This window comes from Mytilus galloprovincialis, chromosome 12 (genome assembly GCF_965363235.1).
Source record: "Mytilus galloprovincialis chromosome 12, xbMytGall1.hap1.1, whole genome shotgun sequence".
Taxonomy (NCBI): Eukaryota; Metazoa; Mollusca; class Bivalvia; order Mytilida; family Mytilidae; genus Mytilus; species Mytilus galloprovincialis.
This window is the reverse complement of record NC_134849.1, coordinates 13,415,570-13,442,442: the sequence shown is the minus strand read 5'-3', so window position 1 is coordinate 13,442,442 and position 26,873 is coordinate 13,415,570. Positions and strand designations below refer to the sequence as shown.

At 36.8% G+C, this 26,873-nt stretch overlaps 1 protein-coding gene across 1 annotated transcript in view; it reads right to left on the bottom strand.

Moving 5' to 3' along the window:
- The window catches only part of LOC143053914 (carbohydrate sulfotransferase 15-like), a 42,270-nt gene that overhangs the window by 1,844 nt on the left and 13,553 nt on the right, over positions 1 to 26,873 (bottom strand). Inside the window, exons 4-7 of the mRNA XM_076226713.1 lie at positions 6,531 to 6,741; positions 3,746 to 3,859; positions 1,411 to 1,570; positions 40 to 205 (exon numbers count right to left, since the gene is read on the bottom strand). Coding sequence (XP_076082828.1) covers positions 40 to 205; positions 1,411 to 1,570; positions 3,746 to 3,859; positions 6,531 to 6,741 — 651 coding nt within the window. The remainder of the gene's footprint in view (positions 1 to 39; positions 206 to 1,410; positions 1,571 to 3,745; positions 3,860 to 6,530; positions 6,742 to 26,873) is intronic.

Below are 26,873 nucleotides of genomic sequence, written 5' to 3'. Positions count from 1 at the left end.
AATGTCTTTTGCTATCGTCTTAATCATAATCAAACGTACCCGTAACCTTTTATATAGAACTGTGTCATATAAACATGCCCGAAGACTTTTTCTATTGGTACAATTAGCAAAAGTAGACACAGCGTATTGAACATCTTCATGGAATTCCTTGGCACTGGGATATATATTAATCGCCAAATTCTTATGTAGGTAATGACTGTAGAGTCTAAAATGAAATAATTTAATTTTGGATGTAACGTTTCTTCTGATTGGCTGACAGTGTTTTGTTTATCAGCTGATAGACATAATTTTGTGATGTTACCATGACGTCATCAACGTTTTTTTCACAATTTACCCTGGTTTAAAATGGAATTTAGAATTAAATTATAAGTAATGACTGTAATATTTTTTTCTGTCTATTCGAAAGAACATACAAAATGTGGTGCACACTTTAAAATACCACGCTATGCGGGTGATTCAGTGTGCACCAGCTTTTGATGCTAGTTCTTCATAGATACAGAAAAATATGACTGTCATTCTGGCCTTCAACAACTACAGCACAGATACCGCATAGCTGGCTATAAATGGCATGAAATAATTCAATTGTGAAAAATAACTATCTAATTTATACGAAAAATAAATATGACAGACAGAACCAATGATAACCACTGAACAACAGGATCCTGACTTGGACAAGAACACAATCATATTTTACTAATAACCAAAAGATTTATGCATCTTAAAATATACGTTTCCATAACGCCAAATGGTTAGATTACTACTACCTTAAAGTGTTATGTCCAGAAATAAATAAATCAATGGATATAGGAAGATGTGGTATGAGTGCCAAAGAGACAACTCTCCATCCACGTAACAATTTATAAAAGTAAACCATTATGGGTCAAGGTACGGTCTCCAACATGGAGCCTCGAGTCATCTCGAACAGCAAGCTAAAAAGGGCCCCAACAATTACTAGTGTAACACCATTCAAAGGGGGAAAACAACGGTCTAATCTATATAAACAAATCACTGATTCTTATTTGTGATAGCTAATGCATCAAATCTTTTATCAAAGTAGACAATTCCGTGTTTGCAAAGGCTTCATAATATTCAAACTCAATAGGTTTTCTATTGTACATGTATTTTCGCCAGTGTATTAATATTTTAGGATCGCTGTAGTTCAGTTTGTATAGTTCAACAATATTTGTAAAATGAATTTTAAAAGATACGGATTCATGAATTGATACAATACCTGACTTATATCAGGAAACATAATTCTGTACGTGCATTAGCGCTCGACTGTAACCTCAATTGTACAGGATTGTCAGTTTTTCTACCGAAGTTCGCTGGTTCTTTTAAGCTTTCTCCACCAATAAAAATTGACCGCCACGAAATATGACAATAATGCTAAATTCTCTCTCAAAGAATTACCTTTCAGCTGGGTCTCGTATAACGAGAATTAGCCTGATATTTGGATTTATATGAAATATCAGATTCGGTGTCATATAAACTGGTTCTTCTGATGTAGGATTATTCTGCGGTATCAATGTCCAATCAAAAGGGTACCAGATGTCCATTGGATCGCCATGACCTTTATAAAAACAGGGAAAATGAATGAACTGAATAAGCTTTCTTAAGGTTCTTTTTTTATTGGTGGGATTCGTATTACTCTGTCCCTACTTTTCGTTGTTGTGTTTTGTGTGCTGTTGTATGTTTATTGGATTTTTTCCTCATGTTATTCTCTTTACTGATGAGTTTGAGTTAGTTCTTAGGTTTATTTCGCCTCTATTTTACGTATAATTACCATTGAAACTTCTTTCATTCGGGACAACACAGGACATAAGAGTTTTCTCTACTGTTTTTACAATACATGTTGTATTTGTTGATAGTTTATAAAAAAAAATGATTTTGTATGTGCCTTTTATATAAAACAAGAGGCTCTCAAGAGCCTGAATCGCTCACTTTTGTTTTTGCCTAAATCTTTCATAAATGATTATTTTTTATTTTCAATACATATTTAAATGAGTGGCTTAGAAATGCCATTTAAATGTTCATTGTATTTGTCATATTTTCTTCTTCAAGCAAAGAAATGCATTTTTACCATATGTTTCATTTTGCTAAAGTGTCAATGTTACATGACGTGCAAGGATTTGTTTTTACAAAATATGAATAACTTGTGTAAAATTGTCATTAAAGGGAAATAACCCCTTAAGGGATCAATTGACAATTTTGATTAACAGTTTTAGTTTGTTACCCCGATTTCGTTTTTTGTCCATGGATTTATGAGTTTGAACATCTGTATACTACTGTTGCCTTTATTTTGTACATCTCATTAGCTGAACATTTTTTCTGTTTACAGTTTATCATTATCTTCAATAATATAAATAAATCAGATATTAACCAAAAACTGCAATTTTTTCTTAAAATAACAAATTTAGAGGCAGCAAATCAACAATGGGTGGTTTGGGATGTCTAAAAACTTCAGGGCTGATAGATCTTTACCTTTTGAACATTTTTAACCAAAACAGATTTGCTCTCAATGCTTTAGTTTCTGATATATAAGCCAAAAACTGCATTCGATCCCTATATTATATTTTCAGCCATGGCGCCCATATTTACAATAATGTAATGGATACAATTCATAAATTAGATTTCAAAAGGAACATTCTTTAAAGTTAAGAAGTATTAGGCACAACAGTTTCAGTGGAGAGATTGTTAAATGTTAGCAGACTTGAACAAAATGTTTAAAATTGTTTTAAAGGGGCAATTACTCCAAAAGGGGTCAATTGACAATTTTGGTCATTGAATGTCTTGTAGATCTTACTTTGCTGAACATTATTGTTGTTTATAGTTTATATCTATCTAAAATATTATTCAAAATAATAACAAAAAACTGCAAAATTTCCTTAAAACTACCAATTTAGTGGCAGCAACCCAACAAGATGGTTTTTTTTTTCGATTTGTCTGAATTGCAGGGCTGATAGATCTTCACCAATTGAGCAATTTATTCCTTGACAGATTTGCTCTAAAAGCTTTAGGTTTTGAGAACTGTATTTAACACCTTGTTCTAGTTTTAGCCATGGTGGCCATGTTCGTCGATGGATCAAAACTTCGGATACAATTTATAAACAACATATTATAAGAGACATTTAGTTCAAGCTGGAAGGTTTTTGGCCCAGTAGTCTCATAAGAGAAGGTTATTTTTAATAGTTTACGACGACAGACGACGGACGCCAATTGACGGCATAAGATCGCATCGGGCCCTTCGGGTCCTTGTGAGCTAAAACGCTGACTTGTTGTACCTGTTTACGTTATGATAATATTATGATAGCACACGCGACTTTCCCCTTCACATGAAAGGTTGGAAGTAGTAAGACTAGTGTACAAACTGATTTAATCCTACTGGATCTTATTTGTTTTTCTTTTCGTGTCAACAAATTGAAATATTGTGTATTATGTATAGTAGATGTAATTGCTCTTCAACTTTATATATACTTGTTTGGCTTTTTAACTATTTTAATCTAAGCGTCACTGAGGTGTCGTATGTAGACGAAACAAGCGTCTTGTGTATCAAATTATAAGCCTGGTATCTTGATAATTATTGATAGAAGATTTTTTCCCATTGTACATATTTTTTTCGCAACATGACAATGTTTTGTTTTATTACAATCAATACTTCTTTAGTTACAGACAAGATGATAGAGAATTACTGTCATCCAATCAGAATCATTGATGCAAAATAATTGCATTATAATTATTATTTTACCTGTCACGAAGTGTGAGTAGTACATATCTAAGTCATAACTATATGTAAGTCGTTGTGGTAAGACATCAAATAGGTCGGTAAAATTCTTCAGTGTTGAAATTGGACCATCTGAATCTAAAAAGAAAAGCATAGTAAAAATTATTTGTTATCCAATGATTGCATTCTTGAAAATTTTGTAATGTTATTTTTGTAATTACACATAATCTCTTTTATAAAAATAACCCACTTTATATTTGAAATTCATACATATCAATAATACACCTGAGAAATCGCGGGAATTTGAATCGTAGCTTCGTGTTTATTTTCCAAATTAACACGACAAACTGAAAAAAAATGCTAATGTTGAAAGTAAATGTGTAAGTAAACTGGTTTCGTCAAGATATTCTTTTCATTTTCCGTTTGTCCTGAACTTGAGTTTGTTAGTTATACAATGTTTTTCTGGTTTTAATAACATTGTGTTGCATTGTCGTTTGAACTGATTTATCTCTTAGACCAATCTGATTTCATCTAGGTATATACTTTACGCTGCATTGTCTTGTTATTTTGGATACTTACATGTATGAACTCTTTTATAAATTGTAGCTTTCCTGATCGTGGGCTTTTATTGGTAACGATAATCTAAATCCAAATTGGATGACGGGGAATATTCGGAAACTATCTTCATTTCCAGATTTTTAGAGGGTAACGACGCGCTTTTAAAAGGCATCGACATACTTGTGTATATATACATTCAGCCAAAAGTTAAGCACCACCGATATGTAACTGGCAATATTTATTTAACTATTGCGAAAAAAATATGTATGTTTGGTGTTATGAATTGCCTTTAACATACACTAAGAAAATTCATTACGACCAAAAAGATTGAACTCCGATAAAGCAGCCAAGTAAGTTTGTATTAAAGGGCTTCTGCGCGTTTACAAATACACTGTTTCTCCAGGTGGTCGTGTTAGTGTGCGAACATTGGTCCGTCGACTTCACAAAGGCAACTGAAGAGCAAGTCGTATTGTCAAAACACATGCCCTAACAGGCAGGCACTGTAAAAGCAGATTTCAACAGGATAATGACTATCTATACTCGAACATGAGAAGCTGACAAAACACTCATTGGTCAGATAAGAGTCGGTTTATGATTCAACCAGTAGTCGCCATAATACAATTTTCGCGGGGAAATAATAAGGCCAATGACCAAAACAACATTTGCCCAATGATTTCATTCGGTCCTGGTTGTGGTACAGTACGGGGTTGCTTCTTATACCGTTGTAAGCCGGGTATGCATATCCTGTAGGGTCACATAAACGGACACACATTTAGTGCCTAAAAACATTGTAGTCTTTCATTTGATCATCCCCAAATTGCGGCAACATGATCACGACCCTTGTACATGGACGTCAAAGCTAGACCACACAGGGCAAGAATTGTAACCGAGTCCAAAGAGCAAAAAGCCATTTACACTATATTTTGGCCTTTCATGTTTCCATACATAAACCCTATCGAGCATGTCTTGGATGTCATTGGCAGAAATCTCAATCGCAGAGATCAACCTTCACAAAATTTTGTCGATATAAAAGTGGTAATTGTTGATGAATGGCTAAGATTTCCTCAACTCAAGTTTTGAATGCTTGTAAAGAGTCTTAGACGTCGTGTTATGGAACTGTACTGGAAGAGAGCTAGGTTGTTACACATGCTATTGACTCAAATATTGACATTAATTTGGCGAACTTGTTGTAAAAAAATTAAATCACAGTGAAACTTAAATTCCGTTTCTGATTTGTGTAATTTACTATTTCTATGAACATAAAACCTAAATGCATAGAACCTTCATAAGTGACCAAAATTGTATGTGTGGTTTGTTGTAAATGGTATATGTTAGCAAACTTGCTACATGAACGTTTTCTTTTTTTCGAGGAATAATTGATTTTTTTAAATTGGAAAAAATGTCGATGCAATAAAAATAGTTGGTGCTTAACTTTTGGCGGGCTGTATATATCAATATAAAATATTAAAATTGAGAATGGAAATGGGGAATGTATCACACAGACAACCCGACAATAGCACAGACAACAGCAATTGTTTGTTAACTTTGCGGAAATATCAATTACCGATAATAACCTTTTTGGAATGAAAGTATTTCTTGATATTAAGAAACTAAAGCCCAAACAAAAATTAAATTTGCAACTGAAATGTTCTATTATAGTCAATAGTGTTAACATAGATAGATCTCATTAATCAACGCGTTTTCCTTTTTGGATATGCATGAAATATTCACAGCTAAACGTATAACAAGTAACCATATATAAGAAGGCCTGGTATATGAATGTCAATGAGACAACGTCGTACATTTTACGGACGCCATTACGAGTTGGTAGACCGTTATATTAGACCTGAGATCACCCCTAGTTTTTGGTGGGGTTCGTGTTGTTTATTCTTTTGTTTTCCATATTGTGTCATGTGTACTATTGTTTGTCTGTTTGTCTTTTTCATTTTTAGCCATGGCGTTGTCAGTTTATTTTCGATTTATGAGTTTGACTGTCCCTTTGGTATCTTTAGTGCCTCTTTTACTATCAATCAGAGTTTAAATACAGTGTATTTAAACAACGACCTTTTATGAAATTTCGTTGCAATGTCAACTTACATTCGCCATGCCGATTCCATCACAACTTGCGTTCAACCTAACTGTTTCCATGATAACTTACGTTCCCAATACCGTTCTCCTGACAAATTACGTTTACCATATCGTTTACATGACAGTTTAATACGTTCACCATACTGTTTCCATGACAACTTACATTCACCATACCGTTTCCATGACCAGAACCATGTTTCTTTCTTCATCAATCCTTTATTTGGCATAATCTGGTGATGTATCATCAACCGGCGGAATAAATCTGTCGTTCCTGATTTACATACACCAAAAATGTGGAAGTATGGCAGACAACGAAGGTGTTCATCTTCTATCCAACACGGGTTCTTATAATTCTCCAGAAGTCTTGGTCTTTTCTATAAGAAAATATATTTTTCCCAAAATATCATGGTTTTTAGAGACTGCTTTGATTTCATAGTATGTAAATAAAGGAACTAAAAAACAACTGGAAAAATATCATATTCCATGTGCTTGTATTTGCAATAAAACCCATTAAAACTTTGGCGGTTTTTTTTTTCTCTCTAGATCTTTCACACATTTATTACTAGCAACTTTTTTCTCTCAAAAACAATGAAAAATAACAATAATTTTATAAAAATTTTAAATACATAAAAATGTACTGCTTTTTAAACTTACCATAATGTAATAAAATCATGAAAACAAAAGTAATGGTTAGCGAGCAAAATGAAAAATGAAACAGCATGGATAAAACCAGAGTATTCCGAATATGTTAAAAAAAAATTAAAAACAGGAGCAAACATCATTAAGCATTATAAATCCTCAATTTATATTAAAAAAAATAACTCAAAGTTGTCTGACCGACGTAATATTGTTAGTGTCAATATTTCGGCTGAGACACATATTCTTAACACACAAACTGGTAGTTGAATATTGTTATACATGTAACAGTAATGGAACTTCAACCCTTTGTACTTAACCAAATGCTCATTTCGAAAAAGGATGTTTAAACTGACAAGTGTAATGATTGAGGGCAAATTTTTTTGAAGTCCTTAACTTTATACAAACGTTTGTATCACGTGCTATGCAGAGTCGTAGAATGTTTCCCCGTGTTTGAAGTGAATTTAGATTTTAAACATATTTTATTCATTAAGATATGAAAAGGATTGAGCAACAGGCACAGACTATAAAAGCTCTCTCCATATTACATGTTCAAGGTATAATTCAGTTATAACAACTGTATTAAAATAATGCAATATATATACATGTAGTGGAACATGCATGCTACTTATGAGCACACACGAGCAAATATATGTTTACATTGTTACTTTCTAAATGCAAAGTATATTTAAGTATATAGGCAATTACTCATCATGTATTCAAGAACCTTGAAACATGCAAATATCCTTTATAAGTCATTAGAAATATATATATATATGGCTTGAAAGAGACACTAAGCTTGCTTAGTGGATTAAATGAATTAATGTTTAAGTGGAGGAAAAAAAATAAAAATAAAACAAAATGAAACAAAAAATAAGTTAGTTTCAAACAAAACGTTGAGTGTCACTGATATATATATGAACAGATTTAAAAATAGCAATATTCATATCATATGAAAATAATCTGTTTCCAAAAAGTAATAATTCAATATTTATATCAACATTATCAGCAATGGAGTTAATGGAATCAAGAAGGATCTGTCTTACATCATTGTACTTTGGGCAAATGAAAAAGAAATGTTTGTTATCCTCAACAGAGTGGTTACAGTTTGCACAAAAAGTGTTCTCGGATAAGAATTGATTAAACAGATGAGATTTTAGGTTGCTAGCATTATTTCTGAGTTGACAATGACTTATATTAAGTTTCCTTATTCCATAGTCGAAGGGTTTAAATATATCATCAGTCCTATAAAACTTTTCCAGTCCACTTCTAAATATACCCAAACTTGGGGATTTTTGTAAACTCAAAGGAAGACTGTTCCAAAGTCTTATAGTGGAAGGAATGTAACTATTTGAAGTGAATACGCATGTTCTTAATATTTCTCCAAAAGAGACCAAATGACACAGAAATTAACAACTATATGTCACTGTACGGAATTTAACAATGAGCAAAGCCCATACCGCATGAACTATAAAAGGCTCCGAAATGACAATGTAATACAATTCATACGGGAAATCTAACGGCCTAATTTATGTACAAAAAATGAACGAAACACAAATATATAATACATATTTCATGTTATAATATATAACACGAATATGTAACACACCAACAAACGACAACCACTGAATTAAAGACTCCTGACATGGGACAGACACATATACTAGTATACAGAATATGTCAGGGTTACACAGGTTAGCTTTTTCAAGGACGTGTAGTTTTTGTTAATTCAACTGTCTTGCCAACTGTTTTATAAGAATGTGTTTGGTGTTTTTTTAGAAAATGAATATAACAATATAACACTATAAATCTTAACATTCGAAACTATCTTTTTAAGGACCTTGAACGCTCCAGACGTTACGCACGTTATTGCTTCAATACCGTGTAATCAACCAGTCCACACTAATAAACAGCTTTTCTATAAAATCATAACAGTTAAGTTATATAAAACTTATATCCATAGACTAGACAGGTAAATACTATTCCGAAAAAAGTACAATTTTTTTTATCATATTTTACTTTAGTCTAAAATAAGGACAACATATTGACAAAACGTCAAAAATATGCGTGTCAGACGTAACAGACTATACGCATAATCACTTTAGCAGGGGTGTTTGTGTTCTTCAAAATAGTGTTATATCCACGAAAATTCGAATGAATGATATGCTCCATATATAAAGTATAACAATATTACTGGATATGTGTTTCTGATACGACCAACGCTATTTTTTGGCAAAAACAAATAGTGTCCATATTGGTCAGATTTTGGAAGATGTTAAGTTATCAAAATTTATAGGCTTTAAAATATAAGAATATATGATATTTCGTTTGTGTAAATTCGGCTCACATATGTGCATACATAGACCATATCAAAATCGAATTTTTGGAGCATACACACTACATCTAAAAATGCAACGGCTTCTGGCAAATGTCTTGCAAGAAGTCCAATGTCGGATTTCGCCGTTTTTTACAAATAAATTGTCATTTGCGACGTTATTTATTAAAAATTCAGATTAGTTGCATGTTAAATAGTCCTTTTCCGTAATTGTGCTTTAACTTTACAAAACAGCAACATACTTTTTGATAACTTGCGTAGTCAACACGACTTCGTTTTCAAAGAAATGAAATGTCTTGCAAGTTTGTCCACTGGTCGATTTTCGTACGTTTTCAACGTTGTCGATTCGGGGTTCGCTATTTATGGTGGATCATCTGTATATAGTTCCTCAGATAGAATTTTCTTGATAGTCAATTACTATCAACAAGACCACAAAGCATCATAAAAAAATCCGATGACTGGGTTTGTTCGTTTAGATGAGGTTCTCAAGTTGTGAAAAGGTTTTGTATCACAAGAGGATAACAAATCATCTTTATCAAATTTTCAAATTTGGGAATCGTTAACTGACTGCGATATTTTTTTTATTTCTCTGCAATAAGATTCATGTGTATAGAATTGAAAGTGAAAATAAAATTGGGCCTAAAGCGTGGCTATATACCTCTCCACATCATACAAAGCTTATAAACATATGAGATGAATTATAATTAACCTTTTTTTGTGACAATCATTTCATTTCATAATCTAATATTGTACCGCTATTAAAGAAAGTATAGTGAATTTTATAAGCAAGACCCGTTTAACTTGTTATTCTAGACATGGGCGTCAAGTTGGTTACCTATTCCCTATTCCCTATTCGTTACCTATTCCCTATTCCCTATTCGTTGCCTATTCGTTACCTATTCCCTATTCCCTATTCGTTACCTATTCGTTACCTATTCCCTATTCCCTATTCGTTACCTATTCGTTACCTATTCCCTATTCCCTATTCGTTGCCTATTCGTTACCTATTCCCTATTCCCTATTCGTTACCTATTCGTTACCTATTCCCTATTCCCTATTCGTTACCTATTCGTTACTTATTTGATTTTTAATATCCTTCCCCCTTTTTAATTATGGCATGGAATAGTTTAATATGGATGCCGTTACCATGGAAACGGCACAATTGTGAAAAAAATGAGCTTTTGGTTTTTGGTGAACTGTTTGGATATGCTTCAACTCAGAATCATCATATTTTAAAACAATGTAGGTGCCCACTATATACAGGTGTTGGATGATTTTGGCGATCATTGGAACTACTATGTTGCCATGGAAACTACACCAAAATTTTCAAAATTCTAAAAATGCTCAAAACTTCATGAAACTTCACAGTAATGATGAGCAACATTGGAGTTGGAATTTCCAAAATAGGTCTTGTTACCATGGAAACAATGCAAAAAGGTCAAAAATTTCAAAAATAAGAATTTTCCGCAAACTGGATGAAACTTTACAGGAATGGTAACTGGCATAGGCAGAGTTGGATTTTGAAGTTAGAATTTTCAAAATGGCCGCCGTAACCATGGAAACAGCAAAAATATCAAAAATTCAAAATGTTCAAACTTAATGAAACTTTGCAAAAATGTTACTAGACTTCTGTAGATGCTCTCTTTGACTTTGGAATTGTCAAAATGGCTGTCGCTCACCTGGTAATAGGGGGAAGGGGTGCCTTCCGTTATTGCTAGAAATTACAAATCTAGTTGTTAATAGTCTTACATATGGTAATAGTTCTGAATTGGTTGAGGTAAAATGATCTTTTTATGACCTATTTATATGTGTTTGTGCTCAACCGATCCTTTTACTTCATGTTCGATACGCATTTGTTCCTTACTTGTTTTTTATACGTTCTACCTTTTAACTGCTTTATGTCCGTATGTTTGAAGATGGATCTTGGTTCGACGGGATGAAATCACCGTGTTAGCGCTTGCGTAAAAACGAAGATGTGGTATGATTGCCAATGAGACAACACTCCACATTAGACCAAAATGACACAGAAATTATCAACTATAGTTCACTGTACGGCCTTCAACAATGAGCATAGCCCAAACCGTGTAGTCACCTATAAAAGGCCCAGACATGACAACCTCATACAATTCAAACAACAAAACTGACGGCCGTATTTCATATACAAAAAAATAAACGGAAATATGTAACACAAAAAAAAACGATAACTACTTAATTTCAGGCTCTTGTCTAGGGACAGGCACATACTTACATAATGTGGTAGAGTTAAACATGTAAGCAGGGTGTACATCGTTTCGGAGCATGCTATTACCTTGTTTAATTCGTTCCATCACTCGATTATAATTCGCTTATAATACGTGTATCTTACGTTGCACCTTTTAAAACATGATTTTCAATTGTTTTGTTGTCTCTGGTGGAAGATTTGGGCTCTTAGAGGTGATATAACTCTATAAGTGCATTTGTATCCGTTCCAGCGGTCGGATAATACCCTGTTAAATATTCGTTACTATTTCGCTTTTAAAAAGTTTGTTGTATGTTGCACCTTTTAGAAAAGGATTTCCAATTGTGTTCATATCTCTGGTGGTAATAATGTGTTCTTATAGATGAAATACCCCTTGAAGCGCATATGTACTCGTTCCAGCGATCGGTTAACACCCTGTTACCTATTCGTTACCTATTCGTTACCTATTCGTTACCTATTCACTTATAGTACGTTTGTTGTACGTTGCACCTTTTAGAAAAGGATTTTCAATTAAATTCATATCTCTGATGGTAACAATGTGTTCTTAGAGATGAAATGACCCCATTAGAGCGCATGTACCCGTTCCAGCGCTCGGTAAATAACATGTTACCTATTCGTTACTTATTCGCTTTTAATGCGCAGGGTATACGGTGCACCTTGAAATAAATCGTTTTTTAATTGTGTTCAGGTCTCTGGTGGTAAGAATGTGTTCTTAGAGATGAAATTACCCTATTAGCGCGCATGTACCCGTTCCAGCGCTCGGTTAATACCCTGTTACCTATTCGTTACCTATTCGTTACCTATTCGCTTATAACACATTTTTTTATACGTTGCACCTGTTAGAAAAGGATTTTCAATTATGTCCATGTCTCAGGTGGTAACAATGTGTTCTTAGAGATGAAATGATCCCATTAGAGCGCATGTACCCGTTCCAGCGCTCGGTAAATAACCTGTTACCTATCCGTTACTTATTCGCTTTTAATGCGCGGGGTATACGGTGCACCTGGAAATAAATCGTTTTTTAATTGTGTTCAGGTCTCTGGTGGTAAGAATGTGTTCTTAGAGATGAAATTACCCCATTAGAGCGCATGTACCCGTTCCAGCGCTCGGTAAATAACCTGTTAACTATTCGTTACCTATTCGCTTTTGATGCGCGGGGTATACGGTGCACCTGGAAATAAATCGTATTTTAATTGTGTTCAGGTCTCTGGTGGTAAGAATTTGTTCTTAGAGATGAAATTACCCTATTAGCGCGCATGTACCCGTTCCAGCGCTCGGTAAATAACCTGTTACCTATCCGTTACTTATTCGCTTTTAATGCGCGGGGTATACGGTGCACCTGGAAATAAATCGTATTTTAATTGTGTTCAGGTCTCTGGTGGTAAGAATTTGTTCTTAGAGATGAAATTACCCTATTAGCGCGCATGTACCCGTTCCAGCGCTCGGTTAATACCCTGTTACCTATTCGTTACCTATTCGCTTATAATACATTTTTTATACGTTTCACCTGTTAGAAAAGGATTTTCAATTATGTCCAGGTCTCAGACGGTAACAATGTGTTCTTAGAGATGAAATGACCCCATTAGAGCGCATGTACCCGTTCCAGCGCTCGGTAAATAACCTGTTACCTATTCGTTACATATTCGCTTTTAATGCGCGGGGTATACGCTGCAACTTGAAATAAATCGTGTTTTAATTGTGTTCATGTTTGGTGGTACAATGTGTTCTTAGAGATAAAATGATCCCATTAGAGCGCATGTACCCGTTCCAGCGCTCGGTAAATAAACTGTTACCTATTCGTTACTTATTCGCTTTTAATGCGCGGGGTATACGGTGCACCTGGAAATAAATCGTTTTTTAATTGTGTTCAGGTCTCTGGTGGTAAGAATGTGTTCTTAGAGATGAAATTACCCTATTACCGCGCATGTACCCGTTCCAGCGCTCGGTTAATACCCTGTTACCTATTCGTTACCTATTCGTTACCTATTCGCTTATAATACATTTTTGTATACGTTTCACCTGTTAGAAAAGGATTTTCAATTATGTCCAGGTCTCAGACGGTAACAATGTGTTCTTAGAGATGAAATGACCCCATTAGAGCGCATGTACCCGTTCCAGCGCTCGGTAAATAACCTGTTACCTATTCATTACATATTCGCTTTTAATGCGCGGGGTATACGCTGCAACTTGAAATAAATCGTGTTTTAATTGTGTTCATGTCTGGTTGTAACAATGTGTTCTTAGAGATGAAATGACCCCATTAGAGCGCATGTACCCGTTCCAGCGCTCGGTAAATAACCTGTTACCTATTCGTTACTTATTCGCTTTTAATGCGCGGGGTATACGGTGCACCTTGAAATAAATCGTTTTTTAATTGTGTTCAGGTCTCTGGTGGTAAGAATGTGTTCTTAGAGATGAAATGACCCTATTAGCGCGCATGTACCCGTTCCAGCGCTCGGTTAATACCCTGTTACCTATTCGTTACCTATTCACTTATAATACGTTTGTTGTACGTTGCACCTTTCAAAAAAGGATTTTCAATGGTGTCCGTGTCTCTGGTGGTAACAATGTGTTCTTAGAGATGAAATGACCCTATAAGCGCATGTACCCGTTCCAGCGCTCGATAAATACCCTGTTACCTATTCGTTACCTATTCACTTATAATACGTTTGTTGTACGTTGCACCTTTTAGAAAAGGATTTTTAATTCAGTTCATATCTCTGGTGGTAATAATGTGTTCTTTTAGATGAAATACCCCTATTAGCGCGTATGTACTCGTTCCAGCGCTCAGTTAATACCCTGCTACTTATTCGTTCCTTATTTGCTTTTAATGCACGAGGTATACGTTGCACCTTGAAATAAATCGTTTTTTTAATTGTGTTCAGGTCTCTGGTGGTAATAATGTGTTCTCAGAGATGAAATGACCCTATTAGAGCGCATGAACCCGTTCCAGCGCTCGTTTAATACCCTGTTACCTATTAGTTACATATTCACTTATAATACGTTTGTTGTATGTTGCACCTTTTAGAAAAGGATTTTTAATTGTCTCCATGTTTTTTGTGATAACAATGTGTTATTAGAGATGAAATTACCCTATTAGCGCGCATGTAACCGTTCCAGCGCTCGGTAAATACCCTGTTACCTATTCGTTACCTATTCACTTATAATACGTTTGTTGTACGTTGCACCTTTCAGAAAAGGATTGTCAATGGTGTCCGTGTCTCTGGTGGTAACAATGTGTTCTTAGAGATGAAATGACCTTATTAGCGCGCATGTACCCGTTCCAGCGCTCGATAAATACCATGTTACCTATTCGTTACCTATTCACTTATAATACGTTTGTTGTACGTTGCACCTTTTAGAAAAGAATTTTTAATTCAGTTCATATCTCTGGTGGTAATAATGTGTTCTTTTAGATGAAATACCCCTATTAGCGCGTATGTACTCGTTCCAGCGCTCGGTTAATACCCTGTTACCTTTTCGTTACCTATTCACTTATAATACGTTTGTTGTACGTTGCACCTTTCAAAAAAGGATTTTCAATGGTGTCCGTGTCTCTGGTGGTAACAATGTGTTCTTAGAGATGAAATGACCCTATAAGCGCATGTACCCGTTCCAGCGCTCGATAAATACCCTGTTACCTATTCGTTACCTATTCACTTATAATACGTTTGTTGTACGTTGCACCTTTTAGAAAAGGATTTTTAATTCAGTTCATATCTCTGGTGGTAATAATGTGTTCTTTTAGATGAAATACCCCTATTAGCGCGTATGTACTCGTTCCAGCGCTCAGTTAATACCCTGCTACTTATTCGTTCCTTATTTGCTTTTAATGCACGAGGTATACGTTGCACCTTGAAATAAATCGTTTTTTTAATTGTGTTCAGGTCTCTGGTGGTAATAATGTGTTCTTAGAGATGAAATGACCCTATTAGAGCGCATGAACCCGTTCCAGCGCTCGTTTAATACCCTGTTACCTATTAGTTACATATTCACTTATAATACGTTTGTTGTATGTTGCACCTTTTAGAAAAGGATTTTTAATTGTCTCCATGTTTTTTGTGATAACAATGTGTTCTTAGAGATGAAATTACCCTATTAGCGCGCATGTAACCGTTCCAGCGCTCGGTAAATACCATGTTACCTATTCGTTACCTATTCACTTATAATACGTTTGTTGTACGTTGCACCTTTCAGAAAAGGATTGTCAATGGTGTCCGTGTCTCTGGTGGTAACAATGTGTTCTTAGAGATGAAATGACCTTATTAGCGCGCATGTACCCGTTCCAGCGCTCGATAAATACCATGTTACCTATTCGTTACCTATTCACTTATAATACGTTTGTTGTACGTTGCACCTTTTAGAAAAGAATTTTTAATTCAGTTCATATCTCTGGTGGTAATAATGTGTTCTTTTAGATGAAATACCCCTATTAGCGCGTATGTACTCGTTCCAGCGCTCAGTTAATACCCTGCTTCTTATTCGTTCCTTATTTGCTTTTAATGCACGAGGTATACGTTGCACCTTGAAATAAATCGTTTTTTAATTGTCTCCATGTCTCTTGTGGTAACAATGTGTTCTTAGAGATGAAATTACCCTATTAGCGCGCATGTACCCGTTCCAGCGCTCGGTGAATACCCTGTTACCTATTCGTTACCTATTCGTTACCTATTCACTTATAATACTTTTGTTGTATGTTGCACCTTTTAGAAAAGGATTTTTAATTGTCTCCATGTCTCTGGTGGTAACAATGTGTTCTTAGAGATGAAATGACCCTATTAACGTGCATATACCCGTTCCAGCGCTCGATAAATACCCTGTTACCTATTCGTTACCTATTCACTTATATTACGTTTGTTGTACGTTGCATCTTTGTCAAAACGATTTTTAATTCAGTTCATATCTCTGGTGGTAATAATGTGTTCTTTTAGATGAAATACCCCTATTAGCGCATATGTACTCGTTCCAGCGCTCAGTTAATACCCTGCTTCTTATTCGTTCCTTATTTGCTTTGAATGCACGAGGTATACGTTGCACCTTGAAATAAATCGTTTTTTAATTGTGTTCATGTCTCTGGTGGAACGGGTACATGAGCGCTAATAGGGTAATTTTATCTCTAAGAACACATTGTTACCACCTGAGACATGGACATAATTGAAAATCCTTTTCTAACAGTTGAAACGTATAAAAAAATGTATTATATGCGAATCGGTAACGAATAGGTAACGAATAGGTAACAGGGTATTAACCGAGCGCTGGAACGGGTACATGCACGCTAATAGGGTAATTTCATCTCTAAGAACACATTCTTACCACCAGAGACCTGAACACAATTAAAAAAACGATTTATTTCAAGGGGCACCGTATACCCCGCGCATTAAAAGCGAATAGGTAACGAATAGTAACAGGTTATTTACCGAGCGCTGGAACGGGTTCATGCGCTCTAATGGGGTCATTTCATCTCTAAGAACACATTGTTACCGTCTGAGACCTGGACATAATTGAAAATCCTTTTCTAACAGGTGCAACGTATAAAAAAATGTATTATAAGCGAATAGGTAACGAATAGGTAACGAATAGGTAACAGGGTATTAACCGAGCGCTGGAACGGGTACATGCGCGCTAATAGGGTAATTTCATCTCTAAGAACACATTCTTACCACCAGAGACCTGAACACAATTAAAAAACGATTTATTTCAAGGTGCACCGTATACCCCGCGCATTAAAAGCGAATAAGTAACGAATAGGTAACAGGTTATTTACCGAGCGCTGGAACGGGGGTACATGCGCTCAAATGGGGTCATTTCATCTCTAAGAACACATTGTTACCACCAGACATGAACACAATTAAAACACGATTTATTTCAAGTTGCAGCGTATACCCCGCGCATTAAAAGCGAATAGGTAACGAATAGGTAACAGGTTATTTACCGAGTGCTGGAACGGGTACATGCGCTCTAATGGGGTCATTCCATCTCTAAGAACACATTGTTACCGTCTGAGACCTGGACATAATTGAAAATCCTTTTCTAACAGGTGCAACGTATAAAAAAATGTATTATAAGCGAATAGGTAACGAATAGGTAACGAATAGGTAACAGGGCATTAACCGAGCGCTGGAACGGGTACATGCGCGCTAATAGGGTAATTTCATCTCTAAGAACACATTCTTACCACCAGAGACCTGAACACAATTAAAAAACGATTTATTTCAAGGTGCACCGTATACCCCGCGCATTAAAAGCGAATAAGTAACGAATAGGTAACAGGTTATTTACCGAGCGCTGGAACGGGTACATGCGCTCTAATGGGGTCATTTCATCTCTAAGAACACATTGTTACCACCTGAGACATGGACATAATTGAAAATCCTTAGGTAACAGGTGAAACGTATAAAAAAATGTATTATAAGCGAATAGGTAACAAATAGGTAACGAATAGGTAACAGGGTATTAACCGAGCGCTGGAACGGGTACATGCGCGCTAATAGGGTCATTTCATCTCTAAGAACACATTCTTACACCCAGAGACCTGAACACAATTAAAAAACGATTTATTTCAAGGTGCACCGTATACCCCGCGCATTAAAAGCGAATATGTAACGAATAGGTAACAGGTTATTTACCGAGCGCTGGAACGGGTACATGCGCTCTAATGGGGTCATTTCATCTCTAAGAACACATTGTTACCACCAGACATGAACACAATTAAAACACGATTTATTTCAAGGTGCAGCGTATACCCCGCGCATTAAAAGCGAATAGGTAACGAATAGGTAACAGGGTATTAACCGAGCGCTGGAACGGGTACATGCGCGCTAATAGGGTAATTTCATCTCTAAGAACACATTCTTACCACCAGAGACTTGAACACAATTAAAAAACGATTTATTTCAAGGTGCACCGTATACCCCGCGCATTAAAAGCGAATAGGTAACGAATAGGTAACAGGTTATTTACCGAGCGCTGGAACGGGTACATGCGCTCTAATGGGATCATTTCATCTCTTAGAACACATTGTTACCGTCTGAGACCTGGACATAATTGAAAATCCTTTTCTAACAGGTGCAACGTATAAAAAAATGTATTATAAGCGAATAGTTAACGAATAGGTAACGAATAGGTAACAGGGTATTAACCGAGTCCTGGAACGGGTACATGCGCGCTAATAGGGTAATTTCATCTCTAAGAACACATTCTTACCACCAGAGACCTGAACACAATTAAAAAACGATTTATTTCAAGGTGCACCGTATACCCCGCGCATTAAAAGCGAATAAGTAACGAATAGGTAACAGGTTATTTACCGAGCGCTGGAACGGGGGTACATGCGCTCAAATGGGGTCATTTCATCTCTAAGAACACATTGTTACCACCAGACATGAACACAATTAAAACACGATTTATTTCAAGTTGCAGCGTATACCCCGCGCATTAAAAGCGAATAGGTAACGAATAGGTAACAGGTTATTTACCGAGTGCTGGAACGGGTACATGCGCTCTAATGGGGTCATTCCATCTCTAAGAACACATTGTTACCGTCTGAGACCTGGACATAATTGAAAATCCTTTTCTAACAGGTGCAACGTATAAAAAAATGTATTATAAGTGAATAGGTAACGAATAGGTAACGAATAGGTAACAGGGTATTAACCGAGCGCTGGAACGGGTACATGCGCGTTAATAGGGTAATTTTATCTCTAAGAACACATTCTTACCACCAGAGACCTGAACACAATTAAAAAACGATTTATTTCAAGGTGCACCGTATACCCCGCGCATTAAAAGCGAATAAGTAACGAATAGGTAACAGGTTATTTACCGAGCGCTGGAACGGGTACATGCGCTCTAATGGGGTCATTTCATCTCTAAGAACACATTGTTACCACCAGAGATATGAATTTAATTGAAAATCCTTTTCTAAAAGGTGCAACGTACAACAAACGTACTATAAGTGAATAGGTAACGAATAGGTAACGAATAGGTAACAGGGTATTAACCGATCGCTGGAACGAGTACATATGCGCTTCAAGGGGTATTTCATCTATAAGAACACATTATTACCACCAGAGATATGAACACAATTGGAAATCCTTTTCTAAAAAGTTGCAACGTATAACAAACTTTTTAAAAGCGAATTAGTAACGAATATTTAACAGGGTATTATCCGACCGCTGAAACGGATACAAATGCACTTATAGAGTTATATCACCTCTAAGAGCCCAAATCTTCCACCAGAGACAACAAAACAATTGAAAATCATGTTTTAAAAGGTGCAACAGTAGTAGGGAGTGTTCAGTTTTAAGTGACGAAAAAAGGTAGGCACGCTGGCACGGATAAATATGGTCATGCCCCTCCCACCGAAAAAAGGTAGGCACGCTAGCACGGATAAATATGGTCATGCCCCTCCCACCGAAAAAAGGTAGGCACGCTGGCACGGATAAATATGGTCATGCCCCTCCCACCGAAAAAAGGTAGGCACGCTGGCACGGATAAATATGGTCATGCCCCTCCCTCCCTGTCAATCAACAGAAGTCATGACCTTTCGTTTCGATTACACATAAACTTATTTGGTCATAACGATCTGTGAAAAATCTATACATTCACGCGTTGTATCCAAATAAGTTCATCGGGTGAGGCTGAAAAGATAGTGTTACCTCCTCGAACAACATTTGCCTGGTCATATAATCAAATTTGGATTCAGATCGACTACGTCATCGTGTAAAAGAATAGATTGACCAAATTTGGATTCAGATCGACTTATATATATTTGAACCTCGAGATTTGAGCGTCATGCCATTATATTAGTTTTTATAACAAAAGTAAATATATGAATAATATGCGTTGCAATTAAAACAAATGATCAAATAAATAATTAAATTATACATAAATGAAAACAAACTTACTTACTTACTTTATCCGAACGTCGCTTGTAGTCATTATATTCCAATCAACAAGAAATGCACGCGTGTACGTCTTGCTGTATCATAAAGCTGGCTTCCTTTTATAATTGAAAAATCACACATATGTTAGAAGACTGACCGATACATATCGCATTAGTCTTATCTTTTGATACATTGATCAGTGTGTGTATATATATGTCTGGGGATTGAATTTCACGTCTTTGTTGATTTATAACAAAGATAACTCGAGTGACTAATTAGATACACAGAACTTTCCTGCTAAATACAATTATTGTTCAATGAAGCCTACTTTTATTTGAGATGCGTGACTTTCTCATTTATTAAAATCGCAATGTTATGATAAATGACATTTATTATTATATCCCTGTAAATAATAATTATTTATTGTTATTATTACACACACACTTTTAAATTCATACCAGATGGACATAAGTGCACAGCGAGATAATTATATCAAATCCTCAAAGGAATCACTTTCATCATCATCAATATTATTTTACAATAAATTATCTATCAAATTTAAAAGTTCACGGAAAAATGGTCCCAGTCTCGTGTAATTTCCATTACGTTTTAGAACGTTTTCATTTCACCCAGTGGTCGTTTCTAATCGCTTTCATTTACCAAGAATGTGTTTTAGTCGTTCAAAAAATTGAACTACACTACTGGCTTAGACAAAAAAAAACGACTGTATACAAACAGAACATTTAAAATGGGAACCCAATTATCTCTTCGCTACCACATCAAATTCCCGATTTTGACATCTGCCAGTGTTGTTAAGCCAATCAAACCACACATCATCACGTGATCAAATACCCTTTATAAACAGCGTTGGAATCCAACGTTCACAGAGTCTTCATAAACTATCGAGATGGAATCAACACAAACCATAACTGAGGGTAAAGAGATTCGAATGACGATTGATATATACTTGTTCTTATATGCTAGAAAAGTGGAAGAAGAAGTCAGACTTTTAACCAGAAAACATTGTTTTGGATGTAGAAACAATTATCCCAGTCAGAGAAATCATTCCTGTCTCATGATGTCCGAGTTAGAACAACTGAATATATACTTCGACGATGCCTTGGAAAATGTTGATTGCGAAGAACTCTTAGAATTGTGGAAAAGGGACACTAAACTTACAGACATATCATTGGAGTTGAAAAATACATTTATAAACCTTTTACAAAACTGTGAATGGCGAGAAAATAATTTACCAGACAAAGATGGATTCTATGAAATGACAAAGAAAATAATCCAACTTGGTGACCGCTTTACAAATTAACATTGCTAATTATTTATGGATTAATAATATATAGATGATGTTTCTGGGTATTTTTTTTTTTTCAATTTGTAACTAATGTTAATAAATATTTAGTGTCTAATTTGCTTTCATTCATTTCCTATTATTTATTGTAGACTGGAAAGTCGAGAACTATTTTTCGTTATGACAAGGAAGGGAGGGGAGATAACGACGAAAAGTAGTTTTCGACTTTCCATCAGGCCAGATGCACGACAATATGAAACATACACAATATACATTTTATTATTATATACAATATACATTTATTGTTGACAAAAAAAAATCTTTGCATGGTGTTATGTGGTTTTAATCGAACTTCGGTACTCATTCGAGACATATGAAATGTATGGTTACTTGTATAAAAAAAAAACATGGTCATGCGGTGGCGGCGGTGGTGGTGGCGGTGGCGGCGGCGGTGGCGATGGTTATAAGAGGAAGAGGATCGAATGCTTAATCAAAACCATGGACGAGTTTTACTTATTCGTCAATAGTGGAGACTCGCTCCAACTTTTTCCCCAGAATAGGGGAGGACAGTTCAGAATACGTTTACCTAGATCACACTTAATGAAAGGAACGTGGGAGTGTGCTCTGTTGGAGATGACCTTTGTACCGGCTTTTGAAACGTCTACGCAAAGGATGTACGTGTGTTGCGATCTGGTAAGGGATGAATCTTACGTCAGAGACACTTACCTGCCACTGCTTCAATACGTAGCCATCAGAAAAGAAGAGACCACGGAGATAATTTTCGAGAGACCTCTCTACCTCGCGTCGAGGGGAGGCGAGATGGAAATATTGGAAATCACCTTGAGAGACGATCGACTTCGCGTGTGCCGTTGCAAAGATGATCACGTGTTCTGCTTGCTTCATTTCCGACAAAAGTTATAAGAGGGAAAGTTCCACCCTTGAAGTGAGGATGGAGTGTCCTAGCTGTCAAAGAATGTTTTCGAGAAGAGACGTCATGTTGAGGCATCATCGAAATAAGCATGGTACTGGCGTACCACCACCGCCGCCGCCGCCGCCGCCGCCACCGCAAAATGCGACGCAAGAAAGTTTTCGTTTTCAACACCCGTTCACCATGATCGTCTCCGGTCCGACCTCCTGCGGCAAGACGTTTTTCGTGAAGGAAGTATTGTGAAGATCCACGTGCAACCCGGTGCCGGAGAGGATCGTCTGGCTGTACCGACGATGGCAACCCCTCTACGACGAGATTCGAAAAACGGTGGTGCCCACCGTGGAATTCGTTCGCGGTATCCCGACCGAGTTGGAAGCCGATCACTTCTTCGATGCACGGACCAGAAACTTACTCGTGCTGGACGACCTGATGTCGACCTCGGCCAAAGACCGTCGCATCAACGACTTGTTCACGGAAGGATCGCATCATCGTAACCTGTCGGTGGTGGCTGTGAATCAGAACCTGTATTTCGGGAAGGATCCGACTCAGAGGAGAAACTGTCACTACCTGGTCCTCTTCGACAATCCAGTCGATCGCCAGCCCGTCGCCACGCTAGGTAGACAGATGTATCCGAGTCAGAGAAACCTCTTGATGCAAACGTTCCGAGAGGCCACGTGGAGACCCTTCGGATACCTTCTGGTGGATCTGAAGGCCGCTACACCCGAACACTTGAGATTACGTAGCGACGTCTTGGGCGGAGGCGAGGACGACGCCGAAGCCGAGGACGAAGACGTCGATTTCACCGGAAGCGAACCGAACACCATGGAATTCGGGGAAGAAGACGTCGGAAGCGAATCGGACCTGATGGCTTGCCGCGCATGCGGACTGGTATTTGTGCACGCCCGGGGACTCGAGATCCATCAAGAGAGGGACTGTGGCGACGAACCATCCGCCAAACGATGCAGAACGGAAGACGACGGCGTGGAGGGAACCTACGGATACGAACTGGAGTGTTATCTCGAAGACCTGCCGGCGACCGTGTGTTGTACCGATGAACTGCCGGATGAAGTCTCGAACAGGCCCCGCAGTTTCGTCGTCAACACGGACGACTGCGACGGCAAGGGCATTCACTGGGTGGCGTTCCACTTCTCGCGAGAGGGACCCGTCGAATTTTTCGATTCGTTCGGACGTTCTCCGGAGTATTACCTTCGTCGCTTCAGGAACGTGCTCATCGCCAATGGACCTCAATACAGATTCAGTACGACTCAAGTGCAACCGGGATCATCCGATACGTGCGGACTCTATTGTGTACATTTCGTGAAGATGAGATATAGAAACATTAGCATGGAAGACATTGTGAAAGATTTTTCGTCTAGAGACTTGATGAGTAACGACGACAAACTGCTTGCATTGTACGAATGAATGTAATAAATATATATGAAACTGACATCTGCGTTGGTATTTTTTCTATTTGCCCCGAACACGATACGATTAATCGGTGATTGATGATCACTTCATGAAGAGTTGCTTCCCTTTTTTGTATCAGAGTTCCTCGATGCGATCACGTGACCTTGCCTCGTTGAATTGTCACTCCACGAGAGATATATATACAGAGTTGCTTCCCTTGTTTTGTACCAGAGTTAACGTTCCTCGATACGATCATGTGACCTGCCCTCACCCGATGAACTTATTTGGATACAACGTGTGAATGTATAGATTTTTCACAGATCGTTATGACCAAATAAGTTTATGTGTAATCGAAACGAAAGGTCATGACTTCTGTTGATTGACAGGGAGGGAGGGGCATGACCATATTTGTCCGTGCCAGCGTGCCAACCTTTTTTCGGTGGGAGGGGCATGACCATATTTATCCGTGCCAGCGTGCCTACCTTTTTTCGGTGGGATGGGCATGACCATATTTATCCGTGCCAGCGTGCCTACCTTTTTTCGTCACTTAAAACTGAACACTCCCTACTACTTGCAACGTAAGATACACGTATTATAAGCGAATTATAAGCGAGTGATGGAACGAATTAAACAAGGTAATAGCATGCTCCGAAACGATGTACACCCTGCTTACATGTTTAACTCTACCACATTATGTAAGTATGTGCCTGTCCCTAGACAAGAGCCTGAAATTAAGTAGTTATCGTTTGTTTTTGTGTTACATATTTCCGTTTATTTTTTTGTATATGAAATACGGCCGTCAGTTTTGTTGTTTGAATTGTATGAGGTTGTCATGTCTGGGCCTTTTATAGGTGACTACACGGTTTGGGCTATGCTCATTGTTGAAGGCCGTACAGTGAACTATAGTTGATAATTTCTGTGTCATTTTGGTCTAATGTGGAGTGTTGTCTCATTGGCAATCATACCACATCTTCGTTTTTACGCAAGCGCTAACACGGTGATTTCATCCCGTCGAACCAAGATCCATCTTCAAACATACGGACATAAAGCAGTTAAAAGGTAGAACGTATAAAAAACAAGTAAGGAACAAATGCGTATCGAACATGAAGTAAAAGGATCGGTTGAGCACAAACACATATAAATAGGTCATAAAAAGATCATTTTACCTCAACCAATTCAGAACTATTACCATATGTAAGACTATTAACAACTAGATTTGTAATTGCTAGCAATAACGGAAGGCACCCCTTCCCCCTATTACCAGGTGAGCGGCAGCCATTTTGACAATTCCAAAGTCAAAGAGAGCATCTACAGATGTCTAGTAACATTTTTGCAAAGTTTCATTAAGTTTGAACATTTTGAATTTTTGATATTTTTGCTGTTTCCATGGTTACGGCGGCCATTTTGAAAATTCTAACTTCAAAATCCAACTCTGCCTATGCCAGTTACCATTCCTGTAAAGTTTCATCCAGTTTGCGGAAAATTCTTATTTTTGAAATTTTTGACCTTTTTGCATTGTTTCCATGGTAACAAGACCTATTTTTGAAATTCCAACTCCAATGTTGCTCATCATTACTGTGAAGTTTCATGAAGTTTTGAGCATTTTTAGAATTTTGAAAATTTTGGTGTAGTTTCCATGGCAACATAGTAGTTCCAATGATCGCCAAAATCATCCAACACCTGTATATAGTGGGCACCTACATTGTTTTAAAATATGATGATTCTAAGTTGAAGCATATCCAAACAGTTCACCAAAAACCAAAAACTCATTTTTTTCACAATTGTGCCGTTTCCATGGTAACGGCAGCCATATTAAACTATCCCATGCCATAATTAAAAAGGGGGAAGGATATTAAAAATCAAATAAGTAACGAATAGGTAACGAATAGGGAATAGGGAATAGGTAACGAATAGGTAACGAATAGGGAATAGGGAATAGGTAACGAATAGGGAATAGGGAATAGGTAACGAATAGGTAACGAATAGGGAATAGGGAATAGGTAACGAATAGGCAACGAATAGGGAATAGGGAATAGGTAACGAATAGGTAACGAATAGGGAATAGGGAATAGGTAACGAATAGGCAACGAATAGGGAATAGGGAATAGGTAACGAATAGAGAATAGGGAATAGGTAACCAACTTGACGCCCATATTCTCGACAAACTTTTTATATTAAAGCAAAATATATATCCTCCTCCTTTTCAGATCTAAATGGGAAAACATTGCACTTTAATACGTTTTATGTCAATTGATCTCTGGTAGAGAGTTGTCTCATTGGCACTCATCATACCGTATATATCTTCTCATTTCATAAAGATATGCATTACCCAAATACGATATATTTTGTTGTTTGTTGCTTACGTTACCTTCATTGGGAAATATTCAATGCATATTCAGTACAACAAACATTATAAGAAGTATCCATATTAATGTGCAAAACAACAATTGCAAGCGAACTACAAAACTTATCCCAAATAATCGGTAATCGCCGTAAAACGTAAAAATTTGACGTTACCATTTTAGACGCAATATCGTGCTTAACGTCTCTGAAAAGCAAAAATTTGAAAACAAAGATGTATAACACCAAATAAACACGAAGAGCTACATGCATATGACAAACACATATAGCTATTTAGTTTATGTTACCTTTGAAGATCAAGCAATTATATAATGATGATTAAAACCTTTTTATTTATGTTCGTACTCATTATTCCATTAAGATAAAAAGAAAAAAAGCTATTTTTATTGAATAATTAATTGCAAGGGTCCTT